This window comes from Lissotriton helveticus, chromosome 8 (assembly GCF_964261635.1).
Source record: "Lissotriton helveticus chromosome 8, aLisHel1.1, whole genome shotgun sequence".
Taxonomy (NCBI): Eukaryota; Metazoa; Chordata; class Amphibia; order Caudata; family Salamandridae; genus Lissotriton; species Lissotriton helveticus.
Window position 1 is genome coordinate 1,591,321,625 of NC_136069.1, and position 17,032 is coordinate 1,591,338,656.

A 17,032-nucleotide genomic window follows, 5' to 3' on the forward strand; every position below is an offset into this window, starting at 1 on the left:
CATCAATATTAACCATCTCCTGCATGACTACCAGCCTGGCTTAAGATTGTGCTGCACCAGGGAAACGGCTACCTTACAAATTGTGTAGATGAGGCCCTCTTGATCACAGATGAAGATGATCCCTGCCTCCCGATATTGCTGGATCTCTGAGATGCCTTTGACACTACCGACTATCCCCCCCTCATACGCATCCTGAAAACTCGAATGAAATTTCCCTGCAATGTTCTCCATTGTTTTTCCTCCTACCTTTCCAACTGACACCAGTTTGTTTACATGGACACGTCCAAGTCACAAAAGATCTTTTTCTTGTGGAGCCCCCAGGGCCCCATGCCATCTCCGGTATTCAACCTATACATTAAGCCACTTGCTGCTCTGCTGACAGACCACAGCATCCATATTCACCAATATGCCAATGAGACAGAACTGTACTTGAAAGTCTGCTCAGCTTCAGGCATCCCAAGCCTCAAACACTGCTTGCACATCATCCAGACCTGGATGCCCAGCACCTACCTAAAGCTCAACCCATAAAAGACAGAATTCCTGTTATTTGCCAAACAAGAAAAAAGAAGATTCAATAGAAACCTGGCACAACAACATGAACATTGATTCCTTCGAACCACAACCTTCACCGAATGCCAATACACTTGGATTCACCTGGTTCACCAACCTCGCCCTCCAGGGACACACTACCAAAAAACAAAGACAGCCTGGTACTAGCTTTTTCTTATAAGGAAACTAAAAACCACTTCTTCGAGGAAGCAATTTCAGAACTGTGTTCAAGCCCTCTTTTGTATGCAATACAGACATAAATACATGCAATCGTGGTACTGCTGATGTCAGATGTAGCTGCTAAACCTTATTTCCATTGAGCCGTGATATCATAAGGACTTCTGGACAGCCTGTGCTTGGAGAGTGTAAAGAGCATCTCCCTATAATAACAGCAGACTCCTTTATAAAACCGTGGACCAGTGAAAGGGAAGGAGTGTGTTGTATTCTCTGCACTTATGTTTCTCTGTATCCCTTTAAGTCATGCATTCCATTTTCCCTGATGTCATTTTCCCCTATGTTCTGTCTTGTCAGTTAGCTCCTGCTTTCTGATGGGAACACCAGCTTTTCTCTATGGTGCTTAATAAACAAGTGTTAAGCCTTTCATCTGTCTACTAACTTCATTTACAACACATGGCGACGATGAACAGAAGGAGATAAACAACCATAGAGGGAGGAGAACTCCACTGGTGAAAAGAACCACGCGAATTTCTGAAGAACCAGAGAAAACAACTCTAAAGAACCACGCAAGTCTTAAAAAAAAAAAGAGGAAAATATATTGCTACACATCTATTGAAACAGGCAAGAAGGACATATTACGTTTTGATGTGAAAACTGCAAGAATCTACGTTTGAATTAGAACCTGCAAACCTCCAAAGCAACTGGTGAGTTGGAGAAATCATTAACAAACCCTTGCTGTGTGTCTCGTTGTAACTTTGGTTAACTTTGATGAACGTTAAGCTTAAAGGCTACAGCCACAGAAATACCACGTTTGAGAAAGCTCCGTTTTTAAAAGAAAGAGAAATTCCTGTTGATTATAAAATTTTAAGGAGATGAAAAACGTGACCTTTAGAGCGAAAACGGAGTGACTGGTGTAGCATTCATGCTCAAAATCTAACTTTATCTGTGTAATCCTGCTCAAACTGATAACCTCAACACAAACATACGTGTTGCATCTTTTGAAAATACACGAGCGCACTTCTTGAACAGAGAAGCACAGCAGACACACGAGCGCAGGAGACTCACCATTCCATTTTCAACCATTGTTTTCTTTCGCAACCGAGCTGCGCATCCAACAATGCAGGAAGTGAAGCAGTGACGCGATCACGCAGCGTTCATCCGGATCACTGCGTATCCTAGCAACCGACATCGCGTGAGAGCAAAGTGCCGGCAGTGACGCAACCACGCAGCGTCCATCTTTGTTTACCGCGTATCTTGGCAACGCGAGTAGAAATTGTTACAGACATCCCGAGTAAAGATCGTTACTCATAAAAAAAATTTACCGAGTAGCTTGAAAATCTCAGTAAATCTAAATGAACGAAAGAAAAAGGAATTGAAAGGTGAGCGCGTCAACAAGAGGAAACGGAGGGTGAGTGCACCATTAACAAGAGAAAGTGAAGGGTGAGAGAACCTTACTTACAGTTTAGCTTTGAGACTTTAGGCAGTGCACAACGAAAGCTGCAAGTTGAAGTGTTGGAGCCCCATGGAAGAGCTCCTCTATTAGACACAGTGTAAGCTACCAATGACTTTATTCTTTACATTAGACGGGTAAAGAAAGAGCAATGAATTGCATATAGCATATGTTAAGGAGTGTAATTGTTATCCCAGTCTGACTATTTCTTCATTTTTTTTATTAAAAAAAAAAATAAAATACATTTTTTTTTTAAAATAAAAAAAAAAATGGAGAATTTAAATATCATTGCACCCCCATTGTTCTTACAAGCCACAGGAGATCCACCCATTGAGTGGGATGAATGGATAGACATTTTCGAGAACTACATCGAAGCACTTGATGGGAAAGATTTTAGTGCAATTAGGAAGAAAGCTCTCTTGTTAAGTGCTTTGGGCAAGGAGGGTCAACATTCTTTTAAATACCTTCCTGTGGCAGTCAACCAAGATGGTAGAGCAATAACTAATGTATACACAGAAGCTAAAGCTCGGATGAAAAAACAATACGCAAAAGAAGTAAATATTGTTATGGCGCGACACAAATTTTACACTCAGCCTCAAAGGAATGAAGAGTCTGTGGATCAGTTCGTGGCTAGACTACGTGAGTTGTCGATAAAATGCAGTTTTGGAGAAATAAGAGATGAAATGATAAGAGACCAACTAATAGTACAGTGTCGAAATAAAAAGATGCAAGAAAAACTGTGGGCAGCAAAAAACCCAACCCTACAAATGGCCATTGACATAGCAAAAGTGGTTGAGGAGTCGAATGCATGCATGAAAGAAATGGAAAAGAAAGATAACGCAAAAGGCAATGCTCAAGGCAATGATGTTTCGTGTGTTGACCATGACGAAGTTGCTGTTGTAAACAAGAGGAGTGTGGATCTGGGAGGAAGTAGTCAGAAAAAATTTAACAATACATTTTCAAGTAACGATAGAAATAGATTCCAAGGAAGAATGTGCAGTAGGTGTGGGAGCACTTTTCACAATTCAGACTTTAGAAAATGTTTTGCAATTGACAAGATGTGTAGGAAATGTGGGCGGAAAGGACATTTCGCGAAGATGTGTAGAAGTACAAATGTCGATAAAGTTGCTGTTGTTGAAAACAGGGATGAAGTAAGAGACTTTGTTAGTGTTGAAGGTGCGAACAAAATATTGTGCTTAGGTGGAGACGGTGTGAACGAGGATGAGCCTGGGAGGAGATTCAGACCAAAAGCTCTATTCCTTATTGATAAAATTGAGGTTCAACTGATGGTTGACCCTGGATCCTTATGGACCATCATTCCCAAAGATATGTTCCAAACCAATTGGAAGGACGTGCAATTGTCTCCCAGCGACATTAATGCCTGTGGTTTTCAGGGTGAAAGCATAGATGTGATTGGGTTCATGGTGTGTGTAATAACATTCAAGGATCGTTCAGCTGAAGGGAAGGTGTACGTAGCCAAGTCCGGTCCTGCAATTTTAGGATGGGGACAGCAGTATGACCTTGGGATAATAATAAATCCAAGAGCAGCACAACAGGTAATGGTAGTAGACAGTATAACCACGGATTCGATAGTGGAAGGGATGAATGGTTTGTTTGATGAGCATATAGGAGAGTTAAGGGGCTATGTGCATAAGATTGTGTTGAGGGATAATGCCATACCCATGCAACACAGAGTCAGAAAGGTTCCATTTATCGCACGTGAGGAAGTGAAGAAGATGTTAAAGGAAATGCTAGATCAGGGTGTGATAGAACAGATCGAAACGTCACCTTGGATTTCCCCCGTGGTTATTACAACCAAATCTGATGGGAAATTTCGTTTTTGTGTGGACCTTCGCACCCTGAACCAAAACATTGTGACAGATAATTTTCCTTTACCAAACATCAATGAGTTGGTCCTATCACTAAAAGGTGGGAAGTATTTTTCCAAGTTAGACCTTCGCAGCGCCTATCATCAGATAAAACTACACCAAGACTCTAAAGCACTTACAGCGTTCATAACAACCGAAGGAATATACCAATTCACGCGAATGCCTTTTGGACTTGCCTCTGCAGCTGGGGTATTTCAGAGGATGATGGGTGTTGTACTAAAAGGGGTGCACAATGTTGTATATTTTCAGGACGATGTTCTAATATTTGGAGCGACTGTCGAAGAACATAATGTGATTTTGAAAACTGTTTTAGAAAGGATGGAACAAGCGGGTTTAACTCTCAAGAAAGAGAAATGTAAATTTGCAGTGGAGGAGGTTGAATATCTTGGGTATACATTGTCTGTGGATGGTGTAAGACCCAAGAGAGATTTATTAGACTCCATTAGAAATGCACCATCTCCATGTGATAAGGATCAGTTGAGGTCTTTCCTCGGCCTCATCGAGTACTACGCTAAGTTTGTAGGGGATTTTGCAGAGAAAACCGAAAAGATCAAGGTGCTGTTGAGGAGTGGTTGTAAGTTTGTGTGGGGTGTGGAACAAGATGAGTGCTTCAAAAGAATCAAGGTGGAGATTTGTGAGGCGGGTATTCTGACACCGTTTGACACCAACCGTAAGTCGGTTCTGACAGTGGATGCAAGTGCTGTGGGAGTTGGTGCGGTCCTAGCTCAAGTACACGATTCCGGTCTTAAAACTGTAGCGTTTGCCTCAAGGACACTTACTACAGCCGAGAGAAATTACTCTATAATCGAGCGTGAGGCTTTAGCTGCAGCATGGGGTTGCGAGTATTATAGAATGTACCTGTGGGGGTTTAAATTTACATTATTGACAGACCACAAACCCCTGGTTAAGATACTTTCGCCTGGTGGCGCTGGTAAAGGCTCCGCCAGGTTAGCGAGACTCGCCGCCAGGATTCAAGAGTACTTATACACCGTGGAATACATTCCCGGTTGGAAGAATTGCCAGGCGGATGGACTCTCTAGACTTCCACTACCTTGGGAGAGAGTAGACAAGTTAGGGGTTGAATCTCTCAACTCGGAGGGTTCTGTTGCTGCTGTAGATGAAGTTGTAGATATGTGTGCTGGAGCAATTACTAGAAGTTTGTGGAACACTTCAATGGTTAAAGATGCAGTGCTGTGTGAAGTCAAAGATTTGATAGCAAAGGGCCCAAGGAGAGAGAGTTGTATATCTCCTGCACTCCGTCCTTATTTGAAGGTTCTGGATCAATTGTCTATCTTGGACAATGAGGGATTCTTGATCTTAATAGATGACAAATTCATTCCTCCACAAGACGTGCGATTTACCTTGTTTAAGCTGGGTCATGAGGGCCATTTAGGGCAGTCCCTTACCAAGAGGAGAATTAGGGACAATTTTTGGTGGCCCGGAATGGACTCTGAAATCTCGCAGTGGGTGGAGAGATGTACCGATTGCTTAGAAAGTGAAAAGAGACTTAAGGTGGGTAGTCATACTGGCTGTGGCTCAATAACGGATCCCAAGTGCCCCTGGCACACCATATGCCTCGACTTCATTGGCCCATTCCACCAGTTGAACCAGGATTTGAGGTTTGGGCTGGTGGTAGTTGATGTCTCTTCTAAATGGTTAGTAGTCAAATTCATGAGGGAGATCACTACGAGCAGCACTATTGCCGTACTGGGTGAGATTTTTAGGGAGGAAGGCTTCCCCACAAAGATTATTACTGACAATGGGACGCAGCTCACCTCCTTGGAGATGGCTAACTTCTTGGGAAGATGTGGGATCATTCACTCAAGGACCTCGCTTTATAACCCCCAGGGAAATGGCATAGTGGAGAGGGCCAACCGAATGGTTAAAGGTGCTATTCAGATGGCGATTTCTTCCCGGTTAGATGTAAAGAGTCTGGTTAATGACCTGGTGTGGGCCTACAGGACCACTGAAAATGGTGTGACTGGTTTGGTCCCGTTTTCTGTCATGAGGGGACGTCCAGCGGGTACCAAACTTGTGGCTGCATGGATGAAGGAACTCCTGAACGCTGATCCCCCTGCCAGTCCTGGTGAGCCTGACATTGTTTGCGAATCTGATGGCGCGTGTAAGTTTGCTGTGAATGATTGGGTTAAGGTCAAGCCCGGTCGAGTGGGTGTCGGACTGACGAAGTTCAGGGGTCCATTTAAGGTGAAGTCTGTACACAGGAGATTTGTCACTTTATTTAACGGTGAAAGTTGGAACTTGAGGCGTGTGGCACTGTATAAGAAAGCCGAGCAAGAACCGGTGAGGTCCAGCGAGCACAGGGCAAGTGGCACCAATGAGTTTCGTACTAGTAGAACCCAGAGAGTGAGAAGACCCCCAGCCCATTTGCACGACTTTGTTTGCAAGTAAGGTCTTCTCCTGTAACGAAGGGCATAGCCTTATTATGTTTTTTTTTATGTTTCTCCATGGGAAGGGAAGAGGATATGTTGTATTCTCTGCACTTATGTTTCTCTGTATCCCTTTAAGTCATGCATTCCATTTTCCCTGATGTCATTTTCCCCTATGTTCTGTCTTGTCAGTTAGCTCCTGCTTTCTGATGGGAACACCAGCTTTTCTCTATGGTGCTTAATAAACAAGTGTTAAGCCTTTCATCTGTCTACTAACTTCATTTACAACAGAGTGCAGTATCTAAAAAATGTATAAGATCAGAAAGAGTTCATCTCACCCATGGCTTCAACTTGATCAGGGAAGCAAGTCTGTGTGTCTATGCTTTAACACATTTCAGAATAATACAAGATTAAAGCCTGCTGCCAAAGGCTATAAATATTGTTACAGGCGCCCCTTGCAAGTTATAGGCCTGAGGCTAAACTGAGGGAGAGGGCCTTTAACAGTCAGTATAGCCTGAGGCAGAAGAACTATAATGCTGCTTGACTATTCCACCCAATGAGGGCACAATGCTCTAAAATAAACAGGAAGGGTCAGCACCACAAATATTAGTTGGAGCAGACATTCAATCAACCATTTGCCCATGAGACACATCATTGACCTCATGGCGCACACAGCATTGCAATGTTCTAATGATAATTAAAATAATATAAATAGTAACAACACATAGAATTAGAGATGGGTAACACTAAACAACAGATGTTTTTCACTGAGAGGTTCTGAGTGATTAAATTGACAATGCAAGCGATGCTCAAGTTGTCAATGATGATAATTACAACCCCAAGATGAAAATAATTTCCATTATTCACTTGGTACCAATGTATAAGTGTATGTTCTGTATGGACCCAGAATCTCCCGCCCAGTCTTTCAACTGATACACGGGCAGAGACATAATGGGGAGTCAAACATAACATGCCTGTCCCAAATGTAAAACAAAACTAAATAACTGGCCTTCAGACACCCAACACCAAAATCCCTTTCCCATCTCCCCTCCAAAAGCTGTCCCCTCTGCACTCTATCACAGGCTCCCGGAGGCCATTCAAAGCAACCAGAAATTCCTTTAGGATATAGCAACTTTTCTAAAAGACTTTTGTTATCCACTGTTGCTACATCATTGCAGTGAGTAGAATACAGCTACAGACAACGGCGGACACAGTGACCTCACTTCCCTGGTGTGTTCCCTTCGTGTTGGATTCAACAATAAGTCTGGTTGGGTGTGCACAAGCTACTCCAGCACCTGCTGTTGTTGGGCAGCTGCGAAGCAGAGAATGGATGAACCCAAGATATTGAGTGGTGCACCACCCGTTGAATGATAATAGTTTCTCAATAAGTCATATAGTCTTGGTTACGGTGTCTTAATGGATTTATTTATTTTCGTAAGAATCCAAATATAGAAAATTGACAGCCAACGTGTTTCGTTCATACGCAATGAACTTCTTCAGGGCGAAAAATTATGTCTGGTCCTGGTAGATAATAAGCTTGTTTAGTGTGGCTGCGTGGCCTCCTTGATAAGGGCCAGCATATGTAGGATCTGGTATGATGAAAACGTCAGGTCCGTCTTGTGAGGCGATTTTGAATCTGGTGTTCAAGCTAATATCTTGCAGTGAGAGCCATGCAGAACATACAGAATTATAGATGGGTAATTATAGATGGGTAACTGAACAGCAGAAATTATTTTCACAAGGGGTTCTAAATGACATGAATAGATCGGAGCGAATAGGAAAAAATCCCTGTTATTTACATTTTACCCATGTTTAGTTGTACATGACTCCCCTCCTCCCCTAAATCATTTGCCCCTGCATCCAGTGTATATGCAGGGATAAAGGAGTGATGAGGGAGCCTTATGGAACATGTAAATAAAGTGGGGAAATAACTGCCCCTCCACTCACCTCCATCACACTCAATATACCTTCTCCTAAATTAAAAATGAAATACCTGGCTGCTGCCACTTACACCCCCCCCCCCACTTCCTGAAAGAAAACCTTTACCTTCCCTGATCCCAGGTGTCCTGTTCCTGCTACCCATCCTCTGCATACACGTCCCCCAGCCACTCCCGCAACCCAAACAGAAACAAGCATTTGCAATGCAATAGGTCTTGCATTTAAGCGAGACCTATAGCATTGCAAATGGTCGGCTTCACAGACAACGGGAGGGAAGGCATGGACAACGGGAGGGTGGGGGCAGAAGGCACGGACAACGGGAGGGAGGGCAGGGTGGATGGGGAGAAGGGACGGACAACGGGAGGGGAGAAGGGAGGGAAGGCATGGACAACGGGAGGGCGGGTGGGAGGGGAGGAGAAGGCTCGGACAACAGTAGTGAGGGCACAGGGTGGAAAAGAAGGCACTAAAGCACGCCGTGCCTGCAGTAGGAGAACCTTATTAAAGAAAATAGTGCTCACAGTCTCAATAACAGGTACTGTGTAACAGCCAAAGTAAAGGGGCCAGTTGCCATGGGAGGTGACAAATAAAGAGGAGGCGATTGTAAGGAGGGACTAACAAGTCTATCGACAAATCAGAAGCCAGCCTTTATCGAGTCTTGATAAAGTCTAAATGCCGAAAAGCGTCGTCTGTGGACCAGAAGAATGCACAATTCCTTTACTATCTCCGGTTGGAGTGTTGTTAAGGTCTTTAAAAAATACGTTGTGGCTGTGTGGCTGCTGTGGCCGCGGAGCTGGCACCAACATCGTGGGATTGGTGAACCACAAAACACGGCAGTTGGGAAAATATATATATATATATATATATATATATATATATATATATATATATATATATATATATATATATAGATAGATAGATATATATAGAGATAGAGATAGAGATAGAGATATATTTATCCTGTCCCGACGTTGTCTGGGTATGAATTGCTGCCGGTCAGTAGTATATTGTTTTGTAGGGTTTCGTTTTGATAGCATTTCTTATCTGTGTCAGGCCTGTGAAACGCTCCGATTCACAGTGCACTGCTGATGCACTTAAGAGTGCGCGTTCCATAGTGTGTTTGAACTCGAGTTTCCCTACTTTATTTTTCCTTGCAATATTATATAGCGCGAACTCGACAACATGGCATGAGCACAATTTACATTACAGAAGAACACATTCATTTGTGGTAGGCACGGGGAGACAAAGCCATTTGCCTGGAATCACAGGATGTTGAGCTGATGCCGAGATTCGAACGTAGCTCCCCAGCTCTAAAGTTCGCAATTCTAGAACTTGTGGCGGGAGATGTGTCTAAAAGTGTATGTCGTTGCTGGCCATCAATGAGAGAGACCTGTGCATTTTTCAAATTGGTGGTGAAAAAATATGAGTATGTTGCTGGAGATGTGGGCCACCGTGCCACCAATGTACTTACCGGGGGAGGGTAAACACCCATTATTCCACAACTTTCTTTCTGCATACCATCACTCCGCATACTTTCATTACGAAAGTACCATGACTCCGCAATGCCATTATAACGTATGGCATTACATTTTATATGCTTTTACCACGCATACATTTACAACGAAATGTGTTGTAAATGCATGAATGGTAAAAGCATGTGTATTTTTTAATATTTGGATAAGGTAAGTATGGGTATAGGGGTATATGTTTTGGGGTACTGAGTTATATGTTTTGGGGTGTTTGGGTATTTTAAGGGTTCAGATATAGTTTTGGGTTATGGGGTACAGGGGTAGTTTTAGGGTTTAGGGATAGGGATGGGTTTTGGGGTACAGGGGTATTTTTAGGGTTCAGGGTTAGGTTTGGGTTTTGGGGTATAGGAGTATTTTTAGGGTTCAGGGGCAGGTTTGGGTTTTGGGGTACAGTGGTATTTTAAGGGTTCAGGGCTAGGTTTGGGTTTTGGGGTACAGGGGTATTTTTAGGGTTCAGGGCTAGGTTTGGGTTTTGGGGTACAGGGTTATTTTTATGGTTCAGGGCTAGGTTTGGGTTTTGGGGTACAGGGGTATTTTTAGGGTTCAGGGGTAGGTTTGGGGTACAGGGGTATTTTAAGGGTTCAAGGCTAGGTTTGGGTTTTGGGGTACAGGGGTATTTTAGGGTTCAGGGGTAGGTTTGGGTTTTGGGGAACAAGGTTTTTTTTAGGGTTCGGGCTAGGTTTGGGTTTTGGGGTACAGGGGTATTTTAAGGGTTCAGGGGTAGGTTTGGGTTTTGAGGTACAGGGGTATTTTTACGGTTTAGGGATAGGTTTGGGTTTTGGGGTACGGGGTATATTTATAGGGTTAAGATGGATTAGTGTTTAAGGGTGTTGGGGTATTTTAAGGAGTAAAGGTGGGTTATGATTATGGGGTGCAGGGGTATTTAAAGGGAGCAGGGTGGAATGTACAGAACCTGGGAAGAAAAAACAATGAAATATTGGGCACAACGCGCTCTTTTTTTCCGTAATCCCGCACCCCGCACACGCCCATGGCTCCAGCACACGCCCATAGCACACGATATGAGACATGGCATGAAGGGCGGAACGTACCACACGCCCCCAGCGTTTGTCACGCCCCCAGCACAACGCAGACAAGCCCACAAGGGACTACTTTGCTGGCACAGGTCTTTTACCTTTTAAATGTATATGGTGGGCGTCAGCATAGCCTATGTCCTTCTGCTGCAACTGCCCTTTCCAACGCTGTATTGGGTGTTGTGATTGGTGCTGTGGTTCCTGAGATTACCCGCCTCAAAGGTTTGGGCTCTCTCTTTATTATATTAGTATGGATATATATATATATATACTAGCAGCCCGTCCCGACGTTGTCCAGGAGCAATTAGGCTTCAGGGCCCCGGCCCGCCCCGACGTTGTCCGTGGGTCCCCCGGAGCCTTCCTCCATATATTGCAGTATTATACCTCTATGTTTACTTTGTACGCTTTTGTAACCTGCACACGTAACTTTTTCCTCCTGTAATGCACCGTTTGGCTCAGTTTTTTAATGCTCCGTTTGCTTCCTCTTGATACCTGCACACGTCACTTTTTCCTCCTATACCTCTATGTTTACTTTCTACGCTTTTGTAACCTGCACACGTAACTTTTTCCTCCAGTAATGCACTGTTTGACTCACTTTTGTAATGCTCCGTTTGTTTCCTCTTGCTCACGATTTTCATTTTTCCGCCGCTCACCGCTCCTAAATATATAAATAAATAACCTACCTCATCCGCCTCTCACTGCTCCTTCCCGCCTGTCCGCCGCTCCTCACCACCTGTCTGCCGCTCCTCACCACCTGTCTGCCGCTCCTCACCACCTGTCTGCCGCTCCTCACCGCCTGTCCGCCGCTCCTCACCGCTCCTCCCCGCGCCATGTCCGCCGGTCCTCCTCACGCTCCTGGACACCGCTCCTCAAGTCGAGCACGCACGTCGCGGCCGGCGCTTCTTCCAAGGGACTACTTTTTTTCGGTAAATTTTTTAAATAACGTATATTTATTACGTTTATGTAGCCTATGTCCATCTGCACACCCTGACGATTACAACGATGTATCGGGTGTGTGGATCGGCGCTGTGGTTCCCGAGTTTACCCGCCTCAAAGGTTCAAAGTTCTTCCTTTATAATAGTAGTATAGATATATATATATATATATATATATATATATATATATATATATATATATATATATATATATACTAGCAGCCCGTCCCGACGTTGTTCTGGGGCAGAACGGGGCTGGGGGCAGCACCACAGCAGGAGACGCGCAGCAGAGCGGCCAGCAGCGGGAGCAGCATAGCGTAGTCACAGCAGAGCGTACTCACAGCACAGCGTACTCACCAGCATCACGTGCGCAGGGTGTTATTTCCTTGCTCCCGTTTTCTTACTCCTGGCTGCTTTTGCCCACGCTCCGGTCCGCTTTTACTCCGTGCTCCCCTGGGCTTGTTGATGTCGACGGTCCTCCCCGCGCTCCTGGCCGCTCCTACGCGCTCCGGACCTCGCAGGGTGTCGCTTTCTTTCTCCTGGGCGCTCCTCGCAGGGTGTGTCTTCCGCACTCCGAACCTTGCAGGGTGTTGCTTCGGCGCTCCTGTCCGCTCCTCGCAGGGTGTCACTTCCGCGCTCTGGCCCTCGCAGGGTGTTGCTTCCGGCTTCCGCGTTCCTGGCCGCCGACCCGTGATGTCAGCACGTACGTCGTTAGCTGGCGCTACTTCGAAGGGACTACTTTTCCTTAAATATTACTTTTCCCTTCTAACATATATATTTTTTTCTTATATAGCCTATGTCCATCTGCTTGCCCTGACGTTATTAAAGATGTATTGGGTGTTTGGATTGGTGGTGTACTTTTCGAGTTTACCTGCCTCAAAGGACACAGTTCTCTCTTTATAATAGTAGTATAGACATATCAATATATAAATATAGATTATATATATATATATATATATATATATATATATATATATATATATATATATATATATATATATATATATATATATATAGATAGATAGATAGATAGATAGATATAGATATATATACATACATACTCACACACTATTTTGGGGGGAAATTATCTTAGAAAACATTTCTGGTCCTTTAATGCCCCAGAAGAGCACAGGCATTGATTTTTATGTCTGGGTTTTGACAGTCCAGCTGTCAGGCACACCTGCTGCTAGCAATATACAAATAGTGGGCGTTGGGTCAGCCCCTTTCTTTATTTAGCCTCTTCCAGCCATTCTCTTGAGGCTTAGTCAATCAGATCTGGGATCAGCCCAGTGGAGTATTCATTTCTCAACTAATTATATTGACCTTCTGGCTGTATCCTGTCACCGCCTCTCAAGTGCTTGCCAGTGGTGTAACAAAACTTGAGGGGGGGCCTCCAAAGTACATGGAGGCCCCCCCCTCCCCAGCTCCTCACCTATCCACACACTATTTTCCTTTCATATTGAAGAAAATGTGTAAGATCATCTTTCACATGACACTGTCACGAATAACAATAGAAACAGCATATAACACGAAAGGTTCTTTCCAAATAAATGCTACTCAGATCAACATCTTGCTCTTTCATACTTGTTCCAACTCAAAATCATTAAGGGGGATGTCGATTTTTTTTTTGTTGGACCTCTCTAGACCAGGATTATCCTACAAAAGGTATACGACAACAGAATCCATGCAAGAAATTCAGGGTAACTCTGCATACTCTGTTCAATTTTATTCTTCGTATGTAAATGTATTTTATGTGGCTATTCTGATAATCCTGCTTGAATCTGTCTAAACTGATCCTACGTTGACGTTAGTACTTAAGATCAATTTATTACTTTGATGCACTTTACGAAAGATTACAAAGGATTCAACATTTAATTAAAATACTGTGATAGAACTGCAACATGTATCTCGAGATATCTATTAACACAATCCTGTACTACCAAGAAAAACTCTGCATTCTAAATGTGCATCATATGTAGTGTGTGAAAGGGTGTGGGATGATTGGATGGTAAATCAATTTAAAAAAAGAAACAGGGCCACTATAGCCAGAAAAGAGCTTCAACATCCATCAGGGGTAACAAGTGCTATATGAATGCAAACCTTTCTTCCCCTTTTATCCCTCCGCTATCCTTCTCACTCCAAATAACTGAATAATATCCACCACTGAAATTACTTTCATATTTCACCATATTAATTCACCACTAATCCTTTATGGGCTTCCTGAATAGTGTGCTTCAACAGCCCATCAGGGGTAACAAGCGCTATATAAATACAAACCTTTTTTCCTCATCTATCCTTCTGCCATCATTCCAAATCCAAATAACTGACTAACCTATCCACCACTTAAAATGTACTTGCAAGTTTCACTATACTAATTCAACACTAATCCTCTTTGGGTCCCGGAGTAGCGTGCTACTCGCTGAAAAAGCGCTTTGACGCCTCGTATGGGGTAGTAAGCGCGATATAAATGCAATTACAATACAATACATTCCCACCATCAAAAGGCTTATAAAATCAACACATTTCTGTCCAAGGCATACTGTGCCAGGCATTCATCAGGATGTCCTTGTGCAAAGGAGCAGTTGCTGAAATTCACAAACTTTAAAACCTTTGTAATGTTCAAGAAATACTTTTTGTGAGAATAGCCCAACAAACCTTTTTGTGATTCGATTTTCCCACAAGAACGTTTACTTTTAAAATTATATTAAAATCAGTTTTGCAGGGGAAAAAAGCATCCCCTTGTGATGATGGATAAAGCAGTGGACATTAACTTTCAAGCGCTTATGCGCAATAATGTTTATGTGGTATAGATCTTGTAATGTACTACTTATAGGTAATATTAATCTTTAGCTAAAAATTATTCTCTATGTATGCGGTCCACTGTGCAAAGAATGACAGAGGTCCAAAGCTCTAGTATTTATTACCTTTACAACTTGAAATCTTCTCAAACCTTCTTGCTCTGGAGACTCCTATAAGTAATACAGAGTACATTACTTTACTTAAAACCACACCACCTCAAACACACTCAATGCTCAGTCTGCTGCAATGACTGCGAAGGGGGGAAGGGTGTAGACAGTACAAGCAGTGCAGGTACGCAGAACCACTTCCCTCCACCTCATCATCAAGCCACACGGTTTTAACAAGCATTGGCAAAGCTAGTAGGTCTGGTCTTGACAAGCTAGTGAGATGCATAATTTATTTATTTTTTTATTGCAAGCATACGCCACAAAAAGAAAATATGTTGCCATTTAATCGTAGCTGGCTCATGCTTGAAAAATATGCTTAATTAAAATAGAATTGTGAATTTGTGCCATGCATTTAGCATTATTATTTGTGAAAAAGACAGGAATAAATCGCCACATAAACAATTACTTAAATCGCAGGCAGATACAATTATGCAATGTCACTTACACACTTTATAGTGTAAACTTCAAAATGGAGTGCAGGCAAAATCAATAGTAAGTACTTAATGTTAACATAAAATGTAAATAAGATTAAGAAAACATGCTTTTAAACAGCTTTACAACAGAAAAGAAAAGAAAAGAAATATTTTTAGTGGGATGTGAGCAAAATGTACAAGCTTTGCACAGTCAAAGTGAAGTGAACTAATGGGAACGTGGGCTGACCCACTGCCCCATGCTCTATGCTGAGGTAGGCGGAAGCAAAAGGTGACTGACAATGTAACAGGCCAACAGATAGAGCCCGCTGACCCCTTTGCCTGTATATATTCCGTAGGTGTTTTTTGGAAATCAATAGTCTGGCAAGGAAATTAAAGCGGTCTCAGAGGCCTAACCACCCATTAAGTCCAGAAGACCAACGTTTTGAGCCAGATAAGGGGAAATGACTCTTCACACAATTGGAACGCTTTGAGAAAATATAACGACTACGGTATCAGGGGCGGCTCCTCAGCAGTGGTCGAGGAGCGTCGCTCCACTGGCTCACAGCCAGCAGCTGAAAAAGAAAACAATATTATAACAATGTCTTATTTTTTAGCTGCTGGCTCAGCCAGCATGTGTAGGGAGGGATGGGCCATCTTAGACCAGCCAAACACACATGCGCACTTGCACAGCTGGGTTGGAGAAACAGCACAGGTCCTTTGTGCCTGAGAGGAGCGTCAAACAAGCCCGCTCAGGCCAATCCCCTTGCTTCTGTCATGGCATGAGAGCAACGCAGGGATCACACAGGGAGTCTTTGATGCTGTCCCAGGGGCTGCTGAGATCAGGAAGCACAGGAAGACCTAGGCACAAGGAGGCCAGCAGCTTAAGGTAAGTGTCCTGTTTTTAATTTTATTAAACCTCCCCCAGTGGCCCCCTCCCGCGCTTCTGCCCCCGCGCCCCTCCACCCGCCCACCACTTTTTAGGTCAAGCCTTCGCAGCGCGCATGCGCTACAAATGAAATCGACCTTTTCCGAGCGCTTAGGCTTTTCAGCCAAGCACGTGCGCGCATTCCATTGCCTTTAATGGCAGCGCGTGCACATCAGGAGATTCACTCGCGGGAGCGCGCGGCCCATCTTGTCGCAATTATCGCTCCCGCAAGTGAATCCCTTACCCCCCTGCTGCCTCGCGGGCGCTTTTTTTCTGGTTTTACTAGGAGCTTGAGTGAAACAACAATGTGAACTAAAATAAAGTTCTGTGTGACGTTTTCTGCTGACGTCGGGCACAGTTCTTAAATAACAGGATAAACGGGCTTGAGTCATTGGTGAAAACTCGAAATATTGTGATGAGCCTTGTGTTACAGTAAGCTGGCAGTCATCTCGCTCCAAGCCCAACAGATAAGAGTTGGACTGTTTACCGAAAACGCGCATGTTCCGACACAATTTTTCAAAGTCTTGAAAACAAATCTCGCCGATGCAAACTGGCGTGGCCGCGGTTTGAACTAAATTCACACGACCACGGAGGGCAGTAACTTTTACAAGAATTAGCCCTGACGTTCGTTTTTAAAGTGGAATATGCGCGGAATAGAGGCGCTCTTTCTTGATACATTTATTAGTGTTGTTTAGTGTTGAAGATTCTGTCATTTGAATCCTGGCATCCAACTCTTAGCCAAAACCGTTGTGTGATTTGTGGCAAATCACCCTCCCCCGTACCCGAAAACGAAACTATTATCACGTGCAATTGTGACTGGAGTACGTAGGATACGAAATTCGAACA

At 43.6% G+C, this 17,032-nt stretch overlaps 1 protein-coding gene across 2 annotated transcripts in view; it reads right to left on the reverse strand.

The window, feature by feature from the left end:
* Positions 1-17,032, reverse strand: part of STARD10 (StAR related lipid transfer domain containing 10) — a 344,653-nt gene that overhangs the window by 230,657 nt on the left and 96,964 nt on the right. The window contains exon 2 of one of the 2 annotated variants that reach the window (XM_078658614.1): positions 14,807-14,851. The exons of the other annotated variant lie outside the window; for it this stretch is intronic. Within the exon in view, the coding sequence (XP_078514740.1) occupies positions 14,807-14,851 (45 nt within the window). The remainder of the gene's footprint in view (positions 1-14,806; positions 14,852-17,032) is intronic. 2 annotated transcript variants of the gene reach the window in all.